General features: G+C 43.4%; 1 protein-coding gene and 1 long non-coding RNA gene across 3 annotated transcripts in view; one reads left to right on the top strand and one right to left on the bottom strand.

Moving 5' to 3' along the window:
* SVEP1 (sushi, von Willebrand factor type A, EGF and pentraxin domain containing 1) overlaps positions 1 to 2,439 on the bottom strand; it is a 124,122-nt gene extending 121,683 nt beyond the window's left edge. For both annotated transcript variants that reach the window (XM_084503922.1, XM_084503923.1), the window contains exon 1: positions 1,878 to 2,439. In XM_084503922.1, the coding sequence (XP_084360048.1) occupies positions 1,878 to 2,384 (507 nt within the window). In that variant the 5' untranslated portion in view covers positions 2,385 to 2,439. The remainder of the gene's footprint in view (positions 1 to 1,877) is intronic.
* Positions 2,348 to 5,323, top strand: LOC311427007. The gene is made up of 2 exons (XR_014687157.1): positions 2,348 to 2,464; positions 3,261 to 5,323. It is a non-coding gene; the product is annotated as an uncharacterized lncRNA (long non-coding RNA).
* Positions 5,324 to 25,247: the final 19,924 nt, after the last annotated feature.

Raw genomic sequence — 25,247 nt, 5'->3', positions numbered from 1 at the left:
AAAATGGTTTTCCTGTCTGCTGCCAAATTTGAAGAAGAGAATAATCGTTTCCAGCTTCATAAACCCAGCGCTGATGGACATCTTGCAGCCTCGCTCACTAGCTACAAATGAGTGCCTAAGATGTTTCAAGATAAATACAACTGATGATCGGCTACAGCTCACTACCAGAAATTACACATAAAAATACAAAAAAAAAAAAAAAAAGGACTTGCTTGGGAATACTCTTGCACACAGAGGATAAACGGCCAGGATCAGCACAGTTTACCCTCATAAAAAAGCTTCCAGAGCAGACTAGCTGTCCACCAGAGTCTACTGGGAATCCTCCCCAGCGTGCTCAAGCGCCAGCACATGCCCAGGAGCTGCCCTGACCACACTTGTGCCGTGGGACTGAGTAACAACTTAACACCACAGACGGTGCCATTCCAGCGCCTGGAAACGTTCCTGGGCATGCTTCTATTTATTGGTAGGCGACACACAGCCTGAGGGCACCTATGTCAGTCATTAGCAAGTGAAACAGTCACCTGGTGACAGTATGTAGACATCCCTGGCTGCTGACAGCTATCGGGGAACTGGATCCCACTGCCAAGCAGGGAGGCAGATGCCAGACTTGCCTCGTATGTATCTCTGTCACTTCTGAAACCACGCCCACGCTCCTTCAAAGAGCGCATTTCATGCATTTATTTGCAACTGCAACCGAGAACAGAGGACCTGCAAGCGCAGGCAGCATGGAATAATGGTGACAAGTTGCCCTGACCAGACTACACCATGTCCCACGCCACCACGTAGCTCTGCACACCTCGACACCACACCACACGCAGGACCACACGCCACCACAGCATGGGGGATCCCACACTACCACCACTATGGGGAGGACCATACTCCACACCACCACCACATGGAGCATCATACCCCACACCACCACCATCACCATACACAGGACCACATGCCACCACCACATGGAGTTGCTCCACCACCACCAGTGCAGGGAAGATCACATCCCACACCAACACCACACAGAAGACCCCACACCACTCCACCACCACCACATGTAGGAATGCACCCCACAGCATCACCAGCACCACATGCAGGACACACACCACCAGCACTTGGAGGATCATGTCCCACTCCACCACCACATAGAAGACCCCACACCACTCCACCACCACCACATGCAGGACCATACTCCCCCAAGAACACAAGCACAGGAAGGACCACGCTCTGCCAGTACCACCACAGGGATGATCACGTCCCACACCACCACCACATGCAGGACCACAGTCCACCACCACCACTGCAGGGAAGATCACATCCCACACCTCCACCACACAGAAGACCCCATGCCACTCCACATGCAGGACCACTCCCAACACCACCACCACCATAAGGAGGACCCTACGCCACACCACCACATTTAGGACAACAGTCCACCACCACCACCACCACCAGTGCAGGGAAGATCACATCCCACACCTCCGCCACATGGACGATCCCACGCCACTCCACCACCACCACATGCAGGACCACTCCCCACACCACCACCACCAGAAGGAGGACCCTACCCCACACCACCACCATAGGGAAGACCACACTTTGGAGCACCACCACCACATGCAGGACCACAGTCCCCCAAGAGCACCAGCACAGGAAGGACCACACTCTGCCAGTACCACCACGGGGAGGATCACATCCCACACCACCACCACATGGAAGACCACACTTCGGAGCACCACCACCACCCGCAGGACCACACTCACACCACACCCAAGCCCCACCACGGGCAAAACCCCACTCCGGACCCCAAGCACGGCCAGACCCCGGCTCCCCACCAGCACCACCAGCCCCACCAGCCCCACCAGCATCCTCCCCCGGGCGCTCACCGCCGCCTGCTGGAAGGCGCCCTTGGTGTAGGTGCCGCCGCCGCGGTAGGCGATGCCGGGGATCTCTCTCCCCAGCAGGGCGCACTTGTGCTGCTGGGGCCGGCGCCGGGAGATGTAGTCCACGCGGGGCGCCACGTTGCTGCGCGAGGAGAAGGTGACGATGGCGACACGCGTGGCGGCGGGCACGACGGGGAAGTCGGAGAGCAGCTTCTTGACGAAGCGCAGCTCGCTGGCGAAGTTGGCCGGCCCCACGCTCGACGACTCGTCCACCAGGAACACCAGCTCCAGACGCCCGCTCCGCGCCCGCAGGCGCCGCACCTGGCGCTTGAAGGCACGGCCCAGGCGCTCCACGCGGCTCCCCGTCGTGTCGGGCAGCGCTGCTGCTCCTACTGCTCCTACTGCTGGAGGGGCAGCCAGAGCCGGCGAGGCGAAGGTGGGCACCCGGGGGCTCTGCGGCAGCGCCAGCGCCAGCCCCCCCAAGCAGCACAGGGCCAGCAGCGGCCACATGGCGAACGCCGGCGGCTCGGGCGGAGGGCGGCCGGGCGCCCCCTCGTCGCCACACCTCCTCGCAGGGCGGCCCCCAGCAGGTACCCGCGCCCCTTTAATCCCCCCCGCCCCCGTGGCCTCCCTCCCCGGACCGCCCCGGACCGCCCCGATGGGTGCCGGGGGTGGGGGGGACACGGGACGGGGCGGTGGGTGTGGGTGTGTTTGGGTTTGGGTTTGGCGGGGGGTCCCCGCTGCGTGCAGCTCACTAGGAGACCCCCCCCCACCCCCTGCACAGCCCCGGGGCCCCCCGCCCACGATGGGGGCTCGGGGTTTGTGGGGAAATGTCCTTGTCCGGGTTTTTCCTTGCTCGGTGTTTTGCCTCCCCTTGCTCACTTTCCTGTCATTCCCTCTGCTTTTTTTGCTTAACTTCTCTTGCCACTTTAACACTGTCGCGGGTTCCGCAGGAGCAGCGGCACGTCTGCGAGTCAAACCCCCCCACCTTTAAACTTAATTGAAATTTTCCGCCTCTCTTCCGCCGACGGAACACCCAAATATCGCTCCTTTTGGCTTCCCCCAGCGCCCAAATTCCCCTGCAAAACGGCAAGGCGCCGCGCGAGAGGAGGCACCCTGCGTTTCGGGAGGGAAACGATGCGACCGATGCGATCGATGTCCAGCACGGTGCTGGGTGTGCGGGGCGGTCACTCCGGGTGCCTCGCAAAAGACGGGTTTCCGAGGTGCGCTTTTGCCACATAGTGCTCGAAGAGGAGACAGCAATCAGGCGCTGCTGGAGGGGCGTGCGGAGAGGAGTTTTGGTCCCGAAGGGTGTGCAGGTGATGGAGTGGATCAGTAAAATTTACTTACTTACTTACTTACCTACTTATTTATTTATTTTGACAGTGAAACGAGGCTGCAGCATCACGCCTGGGCTGCTCTGCCGTGCCCCTGCTGTAACAGGCAACCTTCCTGTCTTCAAGGGGGGCGGATGGAAGTCGCTACGACCACCAAAACCCCGCAGCAAATGGCTTTACTCCGTTGCTCTTTGGAGGATGAAAGAGATGTCGTCCCAGTTGCATTCGGCGTGGTCTGAGTAGCACCAGCAGCATGCCTTAAAACACTCTTCAACTAAATTATACCGGGCTAGAGACCGTGTCAGTCTCTGTGGAGCCTGGAACGGAGGATGGAAAAGTATAGCCAAGAAGAGGAGGTGAAAGTGGAGGGAAAGTGTGGTTTCTACAAGGTGCTCCTAACTAAAGTGGATGATTGCAGTTGTCACGTGTTCCTGTTAGTCCTGAGTGTTCAGGTCATAATCAACAAGTAATTTTCTCTAGGCCAATTTAGTTTGTTGGCAAGGTAACTGTCGGTTCCCTTGTTTTCCCCATGTTTTTGTAACACTAATCAGATTCAGATTTATAATGCGCTGTGGGACTCAGAAGCAAAGGAAAGGAGGATGAATTGGAGACATGATTAGCAAAGGAAGAATGATTCACGTTGATGGTCGGTTTTCATATGCACCTCCTGTACTGCCAGCAGGACAGACCACAGTCGGGAATGACCGAGTGTGAAAACACAGCAGTTCATTTCAGTCTCATCAGTCTCATTGGAACTGACACCTCCCTCCCCCAAATAACAGGGCAATTATAAATCAGCCCTTGATACACAGTTTGTGAAAATGCATATTCTCCTTGGTTGCGGGGGTCCTGCAATCACTCTGCACAGAAGCTCTTACTGGTTCACCTGAAAGCTGTATTTGCTGTATAAGATGCCCTTATAAATAAGAGTAGCAAAGTGAAGTCATCAGTTCAAGATGTAAACATATTTGTCACACAGTCAGTTCAGAGTAGAAAATGAGTAAACAGGTGAAAAAAAGCTAAGCTCTGATGGGATGCAAGTGTCAAACCCTCTCATGGTACTGACATGAAGCAAAATCCAGGAAAATTGAAGTGGTAAAGGAAAATTTCCTTTAGATACATGGATAATTCGCTTGCCAAAGACTTCAAAAAGAATCACTGACCTGTAACCTGTGAAAAACTTTCCTCGTGTGTTCTCCCTTGTGTATGGCACAGGTAACTCCCTTTAAAATCATTGGGATTCAACCCTGTTACGCAGAGAGCAGACACTGAATAAATATGTGATACTGTGAAACACCAGCATCTGTAATAAACATGATCTAACTGTATGGGGGAAAGACTGAGGACGCAGCGTCCAGAGTATTCCAGCGCGTTCCTATCGTGATTTGAACTGAGAGAACAAGAGACTGATTTCTGGAATAAACTGAATTTTGCAAAGCTTGGATTCCACCTCCGATATCCTCAGGAAAGTATTTTGTCCAAGGGGTTGTGCGTGTAAGAGAAAAGGTCATCTTACAGATGATGGAGGAGGGTGTGTGTGTGTAAGCAGCAAGAATTCTGTTCACTCTTATGTTCACTAAGCTTTTCTGAAGCCACCATTTCCAGTGGAAATCTCTGTTGTAATGAAATTGCTTTCTCCAAGCCTGCCTGCCAGTTCTTTACAAATCCTTTCCATGTTGATACGCTTAAGCTCTCTGCTTTTGATGGTCTTTTCCCTGTTGTATTCATGCATATTATTTGTGCTTTGGTTCATGCTGATCTGTAGCAGATGGGGAAGTGGAGAGCAGAAGGAGTTTTTCCCACTTCGAGCGTCCCTGAAGGTCAGAATATCTGCTTTGGGCTTCTCTGCCTGAACAGATAACGCAGGTTTCGTGTTGCTTCTGGTGACAACGTGCACGAGAAGGCGGTGTTGGGCTGTGATTCTGTTCTATTACAAAACAGCAGGTAACGAGAAAAATGCTAGATCTTGTTATTAAAGTGCCCTTGCCATGTGGCAAAGGAGGGCTGACTGTTCCGGACAAGGCAAGTTTAAGAGCTGAACTTCAACTACTTTTTACAATCACATTCCTGTATCTCTTTAATTGTCTTAATAAAATCCACAGACTTCACGAATTCCAGTAATTCTTTGCTGTCTCCCCACAAGATCATATGGTCATTTAACACCACCCTGCTTACTAAACAAAAGGGAAGTCTTTACCCCCAGTTAAAAGCCCTTCTGCAAACAAACAGTCTGAGGACTGCTGTCCTTTAGCCAAATAGCTTTTTGGTTGAATTACTCAATGAAACATGGCCAAGCATCTTTCCAAATATGGAGAAAGAAAGCATTATATTCCTCCCCCTTTGCGTTCCCCCAAATACAGCTGGACGGAATACATCCCTGTGTTCAACCCACACAGAATTCGTGCCTGCAGAGGCAACGCCACAGTATCACATACCCTACAATTTTTGGAGGAATGCAGGTCACTTTTGTTTTTACTGCAGTGATGTTCTGTTAGTGAGTGACTTCATGCCACAGCGGAAACACAGCCACAGCTGAAACATTAAGTCCTCTGCAGGGAACTTGCAGCATTCTACATTTTATCTAAGCTAGAGATAAAATGACAGCTTTAGAACAGAAATAAGAACCTGATGTTACTTCAGCTTATTCTGAGTCTCCCTTTGTGCTCACCAGAGCATCCATCTGGGGAAATGTCACACAGTATGGAGCCAGCAGAGCCAGACACCCTTCCATTTCAGCCACAGGCAGGGTTACGGGATTACCCTGTACTGTCCACTTCCCTTGCAGATGCCAGGCAGTGCTTCAACTTGGAGGTGTTTAAGACTGTGTGGGAGGAGCAAAGCTAGAAGGAACAGTGCTTATAGAATGGGAAATACTCGCGTTCTTAGAAAATGTCCTCTGAAATCTGCCTCCTGGGGCACCGTTAACTCAGTAACAGAAGTGCCCTGTGGGCAGTCGCTGGTAGGTGGTCTCCAGCATCTTTCTGGTGTGGATGAGAGCAGCAGAGCCATTCTGGGAAAGGTGGAGGAAGATGAAGAAGGAGCCTTGGGAAGTTGTTTCTTTCTCCTTCCTCTTGTACCTTTGGGAGGAAGGGAAGAGAGGTCAGGTCCAGCTCCTGAGTGCAGAGAAGTGAATTCTCTCCTCACCCCTGAAACCTTCCCCTCCCAGAACCACTGCTGCCAGTGGCTTACTACCTACAGCCCTAGTTATGGTTTTCATTTGCTGTCCCCAAACTATGACAAAGAGCAGGCAGGAATGTGGTCTTGCAGAGCAGAGCCTGCCCTTTAGCTCCCTCCAGTAGGATGTGTTGCTGGCACATGCTGCCTCAGCACTTCCTGACCATCGGATATTTTTTTAGTGGTAGTGCTTAAAAGGAGTGTGGAGGAGAGATCAGGATGTATTTTACATTCAGTATTGAAAAGAAAGCTAGGAAATAACAACTGAGTGATTTTTTTGACATTTTAGGCCTCAGTCTTTGGCTCAAACAGAATATGAATAAACACGCATGGAGAAAATGAACGATTTTCTGTGAAAATAATAGTGCCCTCAAAAAAGTAAAAGGAGGAAAGAGATTCATCTTTTAAATTATCTCTTGTCTTATCATTAAAAAGCTAGGATAGATACTTTGGAATTCTTTCAGCAAAAATTCATTGGCTTAAATTATTTTAGGATACATTGTTCAGGACTAGAAACTTGGAGTTCAGACTTCCCACATAAATTGTTTAAACACACACAAATTGAGGGTAGTCAGTTTTGATTTATGCATGCAAATCCCATTGACACCTCTGGGAGTTCTGACACAGACTGAAGAGAGTACATGGCCCTTAAATGAGGGCAAAGTGTCTGTCCACATGACTTCGGAAAAAGATTATTACGTAGGAGGAGAAGAGTCAGTCTGCCAAAAGTTTCTACTTTCAGGCAGAGGTCTGTAAAGGAGATGGGTGTTTTAGTCTTCAGCAGAGCAAACAAGCGTTTGAATGATCCAAGCTATGGGTTATGAGTTCAAGCTACAAAAAAAGAAAAACAAGATTCATATTGCTTTGCAGTATTCAGACAACGACAAAGTTTAGTCATAGGAATCTCATATTCACTTGTGGACAAGCCCAGTGCACACTAAGAATATCATATGGCGAGCTTCCAAGATTTTTTTTTTTTTTTTTAAAAAAAGGTAGGCAAAATCAAAACATCTGCTGGTCTTCGTCTGTGCAGCAGATGTTGAGTACACTTCTAAGCTAATCTCACGGGAGTTCGTGAAACATGCTTTGTCTGAAGTGACTGAATTTTAGCATATTCTATACCCCAAAATATGTGCATGATTTTTCTAAAGGTCTAGGCAGATATTAAATGTAAGGAACTTGTGAAAGACTTCTTTGATCATAAAAGGCAGGTTCAAATAGAGGGAAACTGGAGGCTTTGAAAGTTCTAGTGTGGAAGGACAGAAGATACAAGTAAAGTCTGTAGGGCAATGGTTGCTTAGGACTTTTTTTTTTTTTTTTCCTAAATAGTTTAATACTGTTAAAAATAGTTTTGGTAGATAGACTTTTAAAGGTTATTATTTCAAAACTTGCTGTGTATTATAACCTTGAAACACAAAATCACTGGCAGTCTTTAACTCTGCTTACTTACAGTGTGCAGTTTTGGCTCAGCTACCTCACAGGGTATTCTGCACTAACCCCACAAAACAAGACTTTGCTCTAAAAGGATCAGAGTAAATTTCCAAACTTTCTTCGCTTTATCAAAAAGGGCCCAAAGAGCTTCAGAAATGGTCTTGAAAATGGTCCATGTTTGGAAAGTGGTTTTCTGAAGGGGGGATTAAAGATCTGTCATTTCCAGAGGTGCCAAAGATTCAAGGAGAAAAGGTTTGGGGTGTGTGGAGCAGGTCTTCCCTACCAAAACTGAAGCTCAATAGCAGAGAAGTATAAATTTGTGTGGATAAGAAAGAGGTCCAGTCTTCAGGGCTATAGCTTCCTAATTAAAATTCACACAATATTTATCATCACCCATGAAGATCAAATACGTTAGACATGTGTTTATGGTACTGTGATAATCATGAAAATTCCCCTCTCAGACAAGAAAAGATCTTTAGCCTGGAAAAGAGATAGCTGAAAAGAGATTTGATAGGCTAAAGAATTTGACAGATGGTAGTAACTCCTGAGAAAAACAGAGGTGATGAATAGGGAGTGACTCCACTGTTGCTTCCAGTGCAAAGATTAAGAGGAATTACGTGAACAGGTTGAGGATGTGTTTTAGAAGGAGATGCTTTGCACCACAGTGTGTACCTAAGCAGTTGAAGTCCAACTCACATAATGCGATGGATACCATATTTTTAGTTGTAGAAAAAACAGTAATAAATATATCTAATTTATTTAAAAATACAATTGAAATAATTCAAGGTATACATTTTCAAGCAATTGAAATTTTATGCATGGAATAAAAATAAATCCAAAGCTTAAAAAATGTGAAAAAGCATCAACTTCCACCTCTGAAAACTTGGAGTTACATATCCCAGATTTTAAGAGAGTATTAACGTGTCTGTATTTTAACTGTTCCCTAAAATGTGTCAGATGGAGAGAGGGTTCAAATGTAGACAGAGCCTTAGTCTAGTCTGGCATGGCTCATATTGAGTTCATACATCACTCTCCCTCAGTCTGAGAGCTTGTGTGCATGTTACTCAAAATATTATTCTGAAATGAAGCCAGACCAGGACTGAAGACATGAGAAGTAGAAATATTTTCAGAATTACTGTGATACACATCTAGGACAAAGAGCCCTCAAAACCACAGCACCAAGGGGAGGAAAATAAACAAGGCTGGAGAGAGAGTGTGTGCCTACAGGAAAACGCGTGACTTCAGGGACAGCAGGAGTAGTCAACACTGAGCACAGTGTGCTGGAAGGGGAGCAGGAAAGAACTGAAGTGAGGGCAAGAGCAGTGAGAAGGTCCAGCTACGTCTTCCTTTCTGTGGTACTGGGGACAGCACTGGGACATCCCAGCCAGCGGTCATGTCACAACACTGGGACAGCTGGGAGAGCATCAGGCTCCCTTCTCTTCCTCTTCATGACATCTGGTGCATCCTTTCTGTCCTGACAGCAGGTACTCAGTGCCTCCAGAGCCTGCAAACCTTTTCTTGGACTTACACACACAACCCTGCCACGTCCACTTCAGCAGCCTGTCAGGAGCACAGACAAACAGAAAGGAGGACACACTGTGTTTTGGGTTTGGCTCCCTCACCCACTTGAAATCACACTAAAGATATTTGCAGCAGTTAAACCAGAAAGGTGTTTGAAGTAAGCTTAGTACTTCTTTTAGCAGTCTGACCCATTTGACTCATGTGAATTTGTTTGTGGTTGAAGTGACATTTAGCGTATGTCCTCTAACTTTAACCATCCAAAGTGTCTGTCTCCTTTCCTGTATGATTAACAAAAGCTAAATAATATTAAAATTTCAGCAAAAAAGAAACAAACATCAGGAAATTCAAACGGAGCTTGATTGTTCTGGACTTAATCCTTCCATGCATATTCAGGCATAATTCCCATCCATTACTGATGGGAATTTTGCCAGAGTAAGCGCTAAGTAAGAAAGAGAGACCCCCCAAATTTGAATTTATTCTGGAAATCAGTGAAATCAGTGAAACCAATGAAGCCATGGCAGCTGACACCATTTCAGAATTTCAAATATGAATCTGAATGAAATCATCTAAATGTTACAGCTGTTTTCTGTTGTGTAGAGTGAATAATTATCTTTCTGTCCTCACACAGACATGCCCATGTATGTGATGGCCCTAAGGTACATGAAGATGCATCTGCACCATGACTAACCATATGCTTTGCATGCTGCCTCGCTCTTTGTCTGGATTCTGTAAGTAATCATGTCTCCCTCTATATCTTGCTGTTTACCTTTTCTGTGGTCTTGTATTTTGTCTACTTGTCAAAAAGATTTGCTTGAGCTTCTGTGAGCAAATCAGTATTGTGTGACCACAAAGGAGGCAGAAGTTGGGTACACCTAGTTCAGTTTATGCATGCTATCATTGCTTTTGTTTTAGATTTTTGCTATTGGATGAACTTTCTCAAGAGGAAAAGCAAGATCCTCAGCTAAAGCTGACAAAGAAACTGATCATTATTATTTTTTTTTTTTGGTATGTTTTTATTCTATTGAAAATCCATGTATACTTTACATTTTATTACCAACTGCTTTTCCTTTAACTCTTGTATAATTTGGAAATTAATTTGTAATAAGAGTTCTACTTTTACAGTTTCATAAAAAAATAGATAAAAGGAAAGGCCTCCTCCATTACTCATAATTTTCATAAAGGGACATCCAGGTGTTCTTTTTCTACATGACTCCAACTTTTCCTAATCCAAAACCTAGACTTTACCTTTTCTTGCTATAGGGAATGAAATTAGGTTAATTACGACTGGAAAAAGCAAACAGTTAAGTTAATTACTACATTTTTACAGAGTATATGGTACAAGATAAGCATTGCAGCATTGGCCAATAGACCACTTGCACTAAAAGCTGAGGTACTACTTTGAAAAAAATGTAATTACAGTGCTATTGACAAATATTCATTGACAAATCTTGGGGAAAAAGTCATCAAATAAATATGGTGGGTATACTCTATTGTATCCTATATAAAACCTGTTTTTGTTATTGTTGGGAGTAGATCAGCTTTATTATTATTATTATTATTGTTGTTGTTGTTGTTATTATTATTATTATTTTCCTTAAATTACTTAAGGCATGCAACTATTAAGTCATGTTGGAGAGTCATGTCTACCAACTCAATGCTCGTACTCTTCCATTTTGTAAAGGTGTTCTACTTATGTGTATGTGGTGTTCTGTTCTTGTTGGAGAACTGAAACTGTGGTTTTAAGAAATTGTGATTTCATTGTGGCCTTCAGTCCTCTGTTCACTGAAATTTATGTGACTTCAGACCCTGATTTGCTTTGCATTAGACACCAGGCTTTGGGATAGATTTCATGTACGGTTTTCCACTCTTGTTGTGATGTGGTCATTTGTGAAGACAAAGGTTGCCTCTGTACCAAGCACTGTGGAGAAGGAAAGAGGCTTGAAAAGGGAAGAGCTTTGGGTGATGGCAGCCAGTAGAGAAAGCCTTCATTCTGCTTCAACAGTCTTTTATTCTTGTCCATACCAGATTACTGAACTTTTATGGTGTCTATGTGCTAAATACTGCTGCATGACCAAGCGAGAACCTACTGCTGCTTGCAGCTTTGTTATCTTCATCATCAGTTTCAGCCCCAGTTTCTAGATGACTTATGGTGGGTCCTGATAAAAGTCCCACTGGCTTCTAAAAGAACCTATCAGATTCAAGTCACCTGAGATCAAGCCCTTTAATATCATAAGAGTGAAGGTTTAAGCACCTGCTTTTACTAGAAACATGTGATGGAATCACTCAGTGCAGTGTGGAGAGGCTTTTTATATCCAGCAAGATATAAATATAGTTTGTAAATACCCATTCAAACACTGTGGGGGAGAAATGCCAGGGCTGATTAGTAGTCATGAGGTAGGGACAGAAGGCCTGGATCATGCACTGTGTAGAAAGAGGTACTTTGGCTCTCTTTTGCTATTTTCTTTCCCACTAGTTTGTGGTTTCAATTTCCCTTCCCAATGTAATGTTTATATTTTCCATCCTCATCATTTGTATGTACACATAAAACATATGCTCTTAATTTTGCCCTTCCTGTTAAGCGTATCAGCGTAATACCCTGATATCAGTACTCAATAACCAGATTTCAGTCAGTACTTTCAAAGAGCTCTTTGAGATCCCCAGACACCAGGAGGCATCTCTACAGGTCTCTACCCATATTGGCCCGAAGCTACACTTGTATTTACACCAAACAACTGGGAACACTTTCTGGATATCTCTTTAATACACCAGGATTCACAGAAGGAGACAACAAAGTAATAGTAGGATTTCTAGTTAGATACAGTCCCTAAAACATCTTCGTCGACATCAGCAGAAGTGTCAGAAGAGAACATAATTGGTTTGTAACCTCTCTTCATGAACAAAAAGAGCAGCTCCTTTCACCCCAACTTAATTGATCTTTTACACCAAAAAACTTCTTGCTTACACTCTTTGCCTATTTTTATACAATTAATTGCAAGTAATTTCAAAATTATTCCATGAGAGATACATTCTCTAGTCCAGAAGGCCAAGAATTGCTTCTTTTTTAATTTTTTTTTTCCTACATTGTTTTGTTTGTGCATAAGCCCATGAGCCACTCTTGATCAACACAGCTGGTTAAGGTGTTTACAGTGTGTATCACATCCTAATGTTTCAACAGGAAAGAGTAGTATTTTCAGAAATAACAATTCTATTACTTAATCCTTAGTCTATGGGTATATACAGTTTTCAATGTCTTTACCTTCAAGAATGGGCAGATATCCATCAGTGACAGTCCCTGCCCTTCCAAATCAACATGGGATATGTAAACTCTTTACAGCTAATTGACTGACTTTGTATGCATAGCACCTAGCCATGTATGTAAACCAATTACCTTTGAGCACACCAGGTTCACTAGGATTTAGCCACAAAATGGTGCTTTTTGCTGAGGATAAATCCACTTTTTTTCTCAGCTTCCCTGGGACAGAGCCATGCTAGCAGCAGTTTACCTTCCCTCTCTCTTCCTTTCCTTCTTTCCATATTGTTGATGAGGATGAATGAGACATGGGGATGTGGATCAAAAAAATCAGAACAGATCCCAGTTACTTAAAACGTCAGGAACAAAGAAAATGACAATTAAGTGCCAAACTATTTCCAGATCTCTTACACAGTCCTAGAAAAAAAAAATCTTTCTTTCCCTAGAGATTCCTTCTCATGAGGTGTTAAGCCCTTCAAAAACTAGAAAGAGTCAAAACCTTTTGTTCCCTCTAGGAGTTTTCCCATTTACATGACTAGGAAATTTTGCAGGTTTTCCTGTTCCACTTGCAGATGTAACCAGATTAGCTGTATACCACTCTTGTGTTTAGATAAATACAAGAAAAGGGAATACAATGTATCACAAATATACATTGTTTATTACAGCTTGAGAAATTTTTAATGTTAAAAACAGAAGTGCAAAGTACATTCTCATGCTTTTTAAAGTATTGTCTGAGCTTCTAAAATACTGAAGAAAAAAAAATATAGACAGGAGGGAAGAGGAAAATTCTACTGCTCCATGAGCTCTAAAAGCGCATTTTACTACTGTGATGTCCTTAAAAATGATTGAGTTATGGTACTGCACATGTTTCTTCAACTTCTGTAGATCTGTGAATACCAAATTTATCAGTTTGTCTTCTTTCCTTTGTTCTGTCCTATGCAATCTTGAGTTGGCAGCTGAAGGAGCTGCCAACATGCCGACAAAAGTAATGAAGGAATTGATATGCATACAGTCATTTAACGCTCCAGTTCAGATATGTAACCCTGGTCAGGAAAGACATGCATGACAAAAAAGCTCTTTTGAATGAAAGCCAAGTTCAGTGACAGCTCAAATTCTCACTGAAGCCAATAAAAGGTTGGATTTAGAAAAAGAGTGGAAAGTTCCAACTCCGTAAGTAAAGTTTGCAGAACTAGAGGGGAGATAATGATGGAAACTGCTTTTTGTCCTTCATGAAAGGGTGAAGGATTACGAAAGTGTTCCTTTCCACAAAAATAGTAGTTTGAGGTATAAAACTTTCTCATTTCAAATACTAATATTTATGGATTTATTACCAGCTGCATATGTCACAGACCAGCAAGCAAGAGCTTTCAAAATAACAAATGTAGTTAATGTCCATATTTAGAATTAGTATTCTTTTCTTTCTCCATTAAATAGAAAGAAGAAAATGTAATTTCTTCTTTCACCCATCCCTTCCCTTTTATTATTTATTTGTTCTTCTTTCTCCTGCAAGCACATTTACACATTTACAATAAAGGTTCTGGAGTTATAACATTTTGGGTGAAAACCCCAAATTGAGCAGCTCAGAAAAAAACAACACAGAGTAGAACAAGGACGATGAACTCCTGGAAAGCTGTGAAGAGGTAAAGAAAACAGCTCCCTGTAAGGGTAGAGGCTAGTTTTGTTTACTCATGATGATAGGAAAGAAGGGAGGCTGCTTTTCTTGTTTTAAAGGCTAGGGTCAACCGTACTCTTTGGTGTTGAATATACAATTATGTGTAGATATAAATAATGAATACTGCTCATGAACCATCCTATAAAAAGCAGCAGGAGGTACTTTCTAATGTAAATACAGGGAAGGAAGAAAATGAACTGAAGTATCTGTTACAAAAACAAATACTGGTGCATTTCAAATCACGTTCATCCTCTTCCTGTCTCTTCGGCACAACTCCACCTGCACAACTGGAGTGAAACGTGCTGTCCACTGCTGTACATAGGAGAAAAGTGTGGTGTTTCCCTGTCATCTAACCACTGATACATCTTATTGATCTAGTGTGAAGAAGGACCTGTTGGTTTCTCGTTGGATTTCAGATCTTAATGAGGCCACCAAGCTTAGCAACAGCAGTTAAGATAGAGCTTGAAGAGAGCTGGGAAACAGAAAGGGCTAAGGATTCTTTTTTTTCAACCATGTAAACCTAATTGTGGAGGCTACAGAGGTGGAAAAAAAAAAAAGAAAAAAAAAAGCAAGCACTACACTATGCTTAAGCAAAGCCAGATCAATTGCAAATAAAGACAGATGAACTTTATCTGAACAAAACAAGAAGGGATGGAGGGATTTGAAGCTTATCTAGATAAATGGTATTTTGGTGATAGAGCATGGCTTTTCTCATGGGCATCATTTATTTTAATTACCCTACACAGGAAAAAGAGGATGCTTTGGACAGAAGGAATTTTGCTCAGACATCTTGACCTAATTAAGAGTACACTGACATTTTATATTTGAATTCTGTCACTAACATGCACATGACCTTGGAAAATCATATTGGTTATTGTTTCATGAAACAATCTTAAACAGTCACACAAAACATAACGGGAAAGCGCATTTATTTTCCCGGGCTTTGAACGTGGACGGATTTGACCACTTACACATAAAAATGCTAAAATCACTGCAAAAACATGCCTAGAAAATTCAACTTCCTGGGCCTGGGTTGTTAAATAGTCTGCATAGTTGTGGCAAAAGGTTAAATGGCAAGGCACTTATTTTCACCAGCAGAGGTTCTGGCACAGAACATATGAACATGCAGAACATGCAAAATGCACTGCGCTCCTGCACTTCAACAACAGATAAGGGCAGCACAAACAGCATGTGTCTTTCTGTAAAGTTTATGGCTCTGCTCTTCTGACATGAGTTTTCTACATGCTGTACTCAGCACAGGATTTGTTTGTTTGTTTGTTTTGGGCAGGCAAGGAGAGCAGGGAGAATTGTATTCAGGCTATAAATGTACGGCTAGACATTTAACGTAAGGAAATATTTCTTTAATTATTAATGAGTGTTGTTATTGCCATCCTGGACTTCGGGTCAGGGCTTGTGTGGTGGCGCATTCCCCACCTTGCTGTGGTTCAGCAAGCTGACACTGGGATTAGAGCTGAGAGGTTTACCCAAGGGCTTTCAAAGAAAGAAAAATTCCATCCTCATTTAAGAAAACATAACTTTTTGATTAAGTCTTTCACAAAATTCAAGAGGATTCTAGAACCAAACATGACAAATTTTCTGCTGAGAGGTGGGGAGTGCCCACCCTGGGCTTCTGTGTCTGGGGAGGGCCATTTGGTCATGATTCCACTTCCTGAAAGCATTGGAAGAGCTTTGCTTTTCCTCTAGCACACATCGAAAACAAGTTTTGAAACCTTGAGGGCTGTTGTGAAACAGTCATCCTCTGGCAAGCTTCTCTACTTTTGCCTTCCAAGTATTTTTAAATTTATATTGTGTCTAGCACACCATTTTTCCAGGGAGTCATGGGAAATATGCAGTCTGTGTCTGCTACCTTAATCCTATATTTAAGAGTGCTTGAAAAGCTTGAGGGATCTGTTCAGGTTGCAAAAGCTCTGTGGCTAGGAAATAACACGGCTCTGTTGACCCTTTAGACACAACAGCTCTCACTGAGTGCGGAGCAGTGTCGTGAATAAGGTGTGCTGGCTTGGTTCCATAGGTGCACATGCCCATGCAAATCCAAATGAAAACCTGTACCTCTCACATGGCCAGCTACTCCATCCAAGTATTACTGGAGGCTTTAAATGGACCAAGAACTATTCTTAGTAGTTCAGCAAACACTTATCTAGTGTATCTGTTGATAGAAACAGGATCAAGGAGCTTACGGCACTATTGCCTTCATGCTGCTCTTCTGAGCTTGTTTATAAACTTCTCTTTGTGAAAATGCAGCTTCATGTGGATGTCCAGAATCCCTTAAGACAACCTCAGGCTGAGAATCAGGTTTACTGTCAAATGCCAAACCCACTGTAGTAAGTGAGTGTTTACTATGGATTTAAAAAGCCATCAGATTTCAGCTCCAAATTAGGAAAGGGATCATCATTTTTTGCAATGTTACTGTTTTGAAAAGAAAATCCAACAGGAATAAAAGAGGCATAAGAGAGGTAGCATCTCATTGCCATTCCACAAATCAATTAATTTTTCAATAATTACTGCAGACAGTTGTATATATAACGCTATGTGCTACTCAGATAAGCTTCAAAAGATGTGTACATTTTGGACAGGAATACACCCATCAGTGCAGCTTTCTGTGCCTGCAGTAGAAAGAGTACAGAGTCCAACATCAGAGAGCATGGCCCTCGCTTCTGTGTGTTCATGCCAAATGCAACTCTGGTGCACACCAAAAAAAGCAAATTTTCATAATATATTGCCTGCAATTTATTTACAGTAGAAATGCCAATACTGGAGCCAAAGTAGAACTGCTACTTCTGAGCACGGTCTGACACCCACATACATCAAGCTTCCTGGACCACTGTTTTTTTCTGGTATTCTCAATTTTCATCACAGGTTGAAAAGGTGAAGTAACACCCACTGCAGCTGACGTAGGTCTTGCAGAGTGTGTTTTATGGCAGTACCTCTGGTTTTGTCTGAGATGGTTGTCTTTTTCCTGCTTACTTAGGAGCCTCATGAGCCAACTGACTCCAAAGGGACAATGCAGGAAATCCTGTGGATCAGTTTATTACTCCGAGGTGTTTGTTTATGTATGTGGGGCTTTCGCTATCTCTGGCATGCTGGAGCAGCCTTACTTTAAGGACCATGCTGATGCCAGTTAGCAAATAGGTGAATCAAGTTGTCTGTTCTGCTCTCTTTTGTCTGAAATGCATCTGAAAGAACCAAGACTAGGTGAAGCAGGTGCAATCCAGGTCAGAGGTCCAGCAGTTACTCATTAAAGCTGAGTTTCAAAAGCTAATGAGCCAGCAAATCTGTGACAGCTTTGCTAGCAGGGTGCAGTCAGTTTAGTAGGGTTTAGATTTGGACTGGTTGCAGCTTATATTGCAGGCAGCATTCCTGGATGGGTGAGTGAAGAACTGAGCCTGAGCTGTACAAGAAATGAAAATCCAGGCAACTACCAAATCTGTGTCTTGATATCAAGTGTAATTTCCACCTGTCTTCCACTGTTGTGGTCCAGGTGAAGATCCAGTCTAAATGAAGAGATATCAGAGCACACTACATTCTATCTTACACTTCTTGAATTTTAAGTCCCTGCATATGTTGAAAAAAAAAAAAATCACTAAAAAGGACTCATGGAATCATTCAGGTTGGCAAATACCCATAAGATCATCTAGTCTAACCTTTAATCTAGTACTAAAATCCTTTCAGCTTCCTCTTAGAGAACAGAATAAAAAGCATTATTTCCCTGTGTAAACCTGTCATGTATCCACAACATTATTATCAGATGTCCATCCTCCTGTCTCATTTCAAAGTCAAACGAAACAAAAGAACAGAAAAATCATTAAATATGCGAAGTGACTCTTGCTTCAGGGAAAGTGATGGCTTAGAATGCAACTGTACAAAGCGTGAGTGCAGGGCATGAAGAATTTACTGTTGTTAATACTTCAAGTGCTAAAGGCACCAGGCATGAAATGTTAGGCAGCCAGATTAAACCAAAAGAAATAAGCTCTTTCTTCTTTTTTGACATCTTCTTCACTACACACGCTGCAGAAGTTAAACTTCAGAACTCACCTAGCATGGGATATTTTAGAGGACAATATATAAATGGTTAAAATAGGTTCAGCAGATCCAGCGGAGAGAGCTATGTATGGCTATTAAAGCCTGTTAAGCTCAGTACTTCGGGTTAAATTTCAGTAGTGGCTATGACAAAAAGTTCTTGTGCTGTTGGATGCTGGAAGCTGAGACATTTTACAGGATATTTTAACTTGTCCAGCGGCACCATTTTCTGAAGCTGTCAGTAGTGGCCAGTGTTGGGAATGAGCTGCTGCTCAAAGCAGTGTTTGGCCGCACCCAGCATGGTAGTTTTACATCCTTTGAAATGCATTTTCAAACTGGTCATGGGAAGTCTTCTCAAAGCATTTTGATGGCTTTTACAAGAATGCAGCGAAACCCCCCGGTACAGTGGCTGACAGCTGGTGACTGTAAAGGAATCAGTTTGCGTGTTTGGAGGCAGTAATGGGAACACCACACACAGAAGTTAAGTTATGGACTAAGTTAAAGCCAGCTTATTCTAGGAATGCTGGAGAAAGAAAATATTTCCCATCTGTTTACATAACTGGAATGTTTCCCCCACTTGTCAGCAGGTCAATACTTTTACAATGGCTGTTCAGCAGTGCCAGGATGGAAAATCTTGCTTCCTTCAGGTGCCTCAAACTACTACAAACATGTGATAGAGCAGCTTTGCAGTTTATCAAAGAACAGGGCACTTGCTAATTCAGCGGGACATGTTCTGCTGTGAGCCCTATCTAGCTTGTCACTGTGGGAGTTGTGTTCTTGAGTGTGTTTGTGCATCAGGCTAACCTGGACAGAGTCAGCAAGAACAGAGCGCTGTGCATATCTGAGAGCCGCAAGTCTGTTTCCCACCCATCTTAAAGATGGACAGAGAAGGAAAACTCACTCCCAGAGGCGTTGTCTAAACATAACAATTGTTAGGTCAGAGTCTTGGAACAGCAGACAGGCCTAGAGATACCACCCAAGAGATGGGATAGCCTGAGAGCCCTGCACAGAGTGGAAAAGAAATTTGGAAATGTCTGGCAGAAGAGGAACCCCACCCAGCTTCCAAAAATAACGCAGAACAAACACCACTATGCAAACTTATGAAAGGTTTTTGTGCAGCATGTATACAAGTTCACAGTAACCTGAAACTGGCATTGTTTGTATTTGCAGGGGCATTTCTTGATCTTTGCTCACAGGTCATTGATTTGAAAAAAAAATTCCTAGAGAAGCTTTCTATTAAAGATGAGCAACAATGAAAAGTACATGCAAAGAGGATGTTCAACATCCTTTCTGAAGAGATGAATTCTTATATATGCAATGCAGACTATTTCTGCTATGATAGCTCTTCATTATGCAAATGCTTGCATCTGATAAGACAATGCACATGCTCAGAGTGCACATTAATACTAAATGCTTGGCTGGATCACAGCCATGAGACCCGACTTAGAGATTTTGAGGTGCCAGAGAACAAACAGATTTTCACCATGCTAGTGTCAGTTAAATCATAAAGTATCTTTGCATAGATTTAGCTCTTTCTGTCAAACTGACAAGGATTTTGCAGAGAAAGCATTAGCAGCGCTAAGGCAGAGGACGGCTGTGCAAAATCCTGTAGATTTCTAAGGCCATGTTACAGTTAATACCCAAGATGAGAACCAAGGGCTACCACACTGCAGTGTGTTCATCCCCCTTCATTTGCAACCCAGGCAAGGCAGCTGATGGGCCTGTTGCTTTCTTCGGCTGTAAAAACAACCTAGAGTCTGTTGTGAACCTCTCCATGAATCACACATATTTTTATCAACTTCAGACGGTGAAATTTCAGTTGTAGTGGGTGTGCCAACTTAAAACCAGGGCCTTATGTTAAAGAAATTCACCAATACTCAGGTGATTTCCATTTTCCACATGTACCTGTGTAGCTACCATGTCCCACCTCAGGCTACAATAGCTACAGCCAGCTCTCCTGACTAAGCTTGTGTTATCAGAAGCAGGTTTGAAGTCAGATCAGCTTGTTGTTTTCATGTAATGCATATAAAACAAAGCATTTAATGGCTTTTGGAGCCTAATTGAACTGCGAGCACTCTGGTTATAAGCAGGTCAATAATTAATTCTAGCACTGTGTTTATCACCTTTTCAGCATAAGGAAACTAGGTGCGGGTGGATGCACAACGTGTGCATCCCACGGAGACTTTGAACCTTAGGAACAACTTCAGCCCTTCATGCCTGAGCTTTAGAGAATCTCAATGGCACTAGCAGACAGTGAGTTACTGTAAGCTTCCTGGGAACAAGCAGACACTGGGAGAAAAGACACCTTAATGAGAAAAGATGCATTTACAAGCTTACCCTTCACGAGACATCAGAGAAGCCAAATTGCACAGTAAGAACCCTCAGCAGCTGAATGCACATGGTGTTGGGAGTGGGCATTTCTCGGGTGCTGGTGAATCCCACCAGGAGTTACAGAGCATGGGGACGGTAGTTCTTCGGCTCATGGAGCAGCTCATTATATGCACTGTGGCAGTACTGCTAAGCAGAGCCACAGGTCACCAGTATGTAAAAGCAATGCCACGAAGGGTGTGATTTAATTCACTCCATACAGATGCATGTAGATATTTACCTTCTGCTTGCTCTAACTAGTAGGAATTCCTAGAGGGCATGGGGTTTTTCTCCTGTGATATGTTGGTTTATGAAGTTTCCTTGCTCCTTTCTCTTAGAGAAAGGAGTCAGACTGGCAGGGAAGCATCAGAACATGGACAGTAGTTTCTCCCTGTGGGGTCAAGTGCAGAAAGGTTGGAACAAAACTTTTGTTTCCTGTCATTCATCCAGCCAAAGTCGTCTGTCTGCCAGAAAGTGCATGGGGTGAACTAGTGGATGGTGGTTGTCTGGGGCATACATAACCTACTGGGGAGGCCAAGGGCCTCCTGTGCATCACGTTGGCTGCTCACACAGAGGCATCTGAGATCACCTAAACAATGCTAAACTTTTCCTGTTATATCTACAGTTTAAAAATAGTATTTCTCCTTCCTATTTGTCGACAGTTTATCCCGGAATGGTTAGGTCAAATAAGATACTTCACTTTCACTTGAGTTCTTCAATTTTTGCGTCTGTGTGAAATGGAGTATGAAGAATTCTCCTATTTTGGTCACAGTCAGAAGGAGTTTGTACTTTACCAAGGATGATGAGCTAAAGTATTCACTGTTGTAACCACTACTGCTTCAACAACCACCCCCCTCAAGGTTACAGTGCTGAACATGAGACTTGGTCAAATATGGATCTGACTGCTCCGTCTGAAGTCCCTGGGAGGCTAAGAACAAATCAGACATCCTCACTTAATATCAGATGCCTTGAGAAAAAAAAAAAAAAAAAAAAAAAAAAAGCCTGTTTTTCAGAGGGTAATTGTATTTTGTGAAGTATGTGTGTTATCATGTACATGTATTCCTTAATTCATCTGTGAATCAAGACAGAAAAAATACTACCAATACACACTGATCAGATTGCTGTATAAAAAGGAGGTTATCACAAGTCGAGAGACTAAGGACTGCTTTTCCAAGAGCCCAGCTAGCCCATAAACACTCTGCATTAAAATCTAACACATTTCATGATGCCGGAAGTGAGCACATTTAATTTCATCTGGTGTACCATTCCTTCATATTTTTCCAGTCCATCAATATACTGTCTAGGTTCATGTGTCCCCCACATATTCATATCTACTGCCATCCAGGCTCGATTTCCCTCTGTCCTAAATGGTGTGTGGCCAGTGTGGACTGAAGTAAGATTTTTGCCTTATTTCTCTCTTGAACATGCTGCCAGCACAAGATCTGCTCCACAGATGGGAAGTCTATAGAGCAAAGCTTTCTCCATGCCACGGCCATGTTACTGAATCGATGGGAGGGCAGTAGGAGAGATCATGGGATAAGATGGAGTCTTGGCAAGGTACCGTTTAGTCTTCAGAAGTTGTACTGAAGCGGGCTGCCTGATGGAGGCATTGGCAGGCTGTTTCTTGCACTTGGTCTGTGTGTCACTCAGCAAGCAGAGGAGAACAAGTCTCACTTCTAAGCTGAGTTGCTTCTGATTAATTCAGTCAGATCTGACAGCAGAAAGTAAACAGCATTTGGCAGAAGCCACTCTTAATTACAGTGTCATTAAGAAATTCACTCCACAGAGGATGTGCACACCCTTTTCTCTCTCTCTCTCTCTCTCTCTTTTTTTTTTTTTTTTTTTCCTGAACCACCGCAAAATAAATGGTCACAATTTGGGTTTGTTTTCCTAAAATTACGATCCTCATTGCTATCACATCACAGATTTACCAGAAAAGTCATTTCTGCTTCCAGCTAAATGAAGCAGGGTTTTTGGACACCTGCCCTGCTTGGCTGCTGCGGACATGTGTTGGAAATAGACCACCAAGGTCTGATCTTAGGATACCCGAGATAATGTCCCTTGCAGAAGAAAGGAGGAAACAGACAGAAGAGAGCTGGAAATACAGACTAGATCTGGAAGTCTGCTACCACCCAGGCTTAATTACCCTCAGCATTAAGTAGCTGGGTGGCCATCTCGGCTGATCATACATGGAAAAATACCTTGTTTAGAGTACCTTGAGTACAAGATTGAACAGTAGGGCTAGGGTGTGAATTGATGAGCAGAAACAATGCTTCAGTTAAATATGCAGTTAAAACTAAGGAAAATACTTTTTTCCCCCTTGTAAGAGCTACAGCTTCTATTCCTTGAAATGGTTACAGCATCATCTAGTGGAAATTTACCAAAAACACTCATCTCATGGTTCTGTGAACCAGCTGCCAAACACCAGTTCACATCCATACTGATTTTTATATGGGGCACAAACTATCGTCTCCTTTTCCCCCACGAGCAAAGGTTACCGAGGAAGAACAGCAGGACTAAGAAGCTGGACACAGCCCAGTGCAGTAGCTGCTAAACCAGCTGTGTATCTCAACCCAGGACAGCCCTTTCTTTTCACACAGAGGGGATTCTCTGTAGGATGCTCCCAGAACGCCCCCAAATTAAGCCCACAAAGGCAGCAGCAAAGAAACCCATGCCACTGCACCTATGAACATTGCTATTCTTTATTAGTGTGCCAATGAGTGGAAAGTGTTTTCAGTGCACCTGGGGGACATATATGACTCTCTTTTGCTCACTTACTTACTCTCTTGCATAGAAGTACTTTGGGGAAGCCCCCAGAGATCATCAGTGCCTAGAAGAAAACAAGTCTGTACTGATGCGTAGAAGCATGCACTTTGGGGCCTGATTGAAGTCATGTCCAAGCAGCAACTATACAAAGCAGTGGCAAACTGCATCCTGGAAATTAACATTTCAGTAACTGCTTTCCATGAAAGCAAGAATGAAATGTGTAGAAGACAGGTTCCTATTTCAGCAGATTTGCTCTTGAAGCTGGAATATCAGAGGCCAGTAACTGCTATTGCTAGATGAGAAGAGTGAGTCCAGTCTTCCTGCCAAATCTAAATCTGAGCTGTGCTGCACAGCTCCTACACAAGAGAAAGCTCTAATGGTCTTCTGATCAGGTTTTAAGTCTCACGTTGTCTTTCAAAAGAAAAAAGAATAAGGACAGATAATTAATATCCCTTGTGGATCAAATGCAGGGCAAGACAATCTATATGAAAGCTGCTGCAACCTCCAGGAGCACCAACTGCAAAAAGCTTCCTGCTACCCTCTGGTGATCCTCTGATGAAACTGCATGCAGCTCACAAGCAGCTGAGAGAGTCACAAATACAGCGGCTCTCAAAACACGATCACAGACTAAGAAAGACCAACTTATGTGATTGCCAGCAGTCATCTGGTTTGACTGAACATGCATAAAACTAGTGCTGAAGATTGGTTAAGGAGTAAGTCAGAGCCTTGCAATATACCTGCAAAAAAGGGCACTTTCCAAACTTTTGTACACGTTGTTTGATCTTTCTGCATATCCAGGAGTCAAGGTATGGAGGGGGATTAAAGAAAGTCAGCGATAAAATTATGCAGACTACAAATATTTGCATACTCTAGGTGTGCTTACATTTGAAAATGCTCTAGTGCCCGAAGACACCGATCAGAAACTGAGTAGCTACAAGTTCTGGAGGTGTTCAAAGAATGTGCATTTTACCCAGAATTTATTTGGAATAAGCAATGCACACACACACACACAAAAGAGGGAAGTCAATAAGTCAAGCAGCCAGTCACTTCTGCCTGCAAGCGTAGTCTCAGTTCTTGCTATCATTTGGGACGTAGGAAAAGCCCTGCGCTGATGAGTAGGCAATGAGAAGTGGCAGTTTTTTGATGAAGTCTTTTTTAGAAAGAATAGTCTATTTTGAGACTGCAACAAGGAAATAGATGGCTTAGAGCAACTTTCTTGGAAATGCCTGATATTAGACATTTCAAACTGTTCTATTCAAATACTTTATGTTTATCTGCACGGACTCTGACTCCATAAATACACTCTTCTGTTTACAGATCATTGAGATCTTGTTTCTGTTTCAACCAAATATTACTGTTTTTCAGAAGCTCTTTTCCTCTCTGCCTCAGGATGTCAGGAAAACCAGTTTGTCATCTGAGAAGGCAGGAACACAATATTTCATCCATCTCTTTTTCCATTTTCCTTTCTGTCTGTCTGGTTCCAGTGTCTGTGATCATTTCTGTCACAACTGAGCCATGAGGGCCACAGCTCAGGACGTGGCCCTGCAGTCGGGGCCCTGGTAGATGCTTGGGCAGGGACACTGATCAGAAATGCTGGCGTCACAACATTTTGGGTGAAAGGACAGAGAGACATGTTGAAAATCATGAGGACAAAATCTAGTTATGAAGGGCTGATGCAAAATCTGGTTGAGGTAGATGAGAACTTCTCCCAGTCCTAACTGTGTGCATCTTCTATTTTCTGCTCTTATTTTCCCCTTGTCAGGTCAGGGCCTTACAAGTTGAAACAACAATTTACCACATTTTTATTTCGATCCCTT

Source organism: Aythya ferina, assembly GCF_964211825.1.
Source record: "Aythya ferina genome assembly, chromosome: Z".
Lineage (NCBI taxonomy): Eukaryota > Metazoa > Chordata > Aves > Anseriformes > Anatidae > Aythya > Aythya ferina.
The sequence above is the reverse complement of the archived record's forward strand: the minus strand, read 5'-3'. Positions and strand labels throughout refer to the sequence as shown.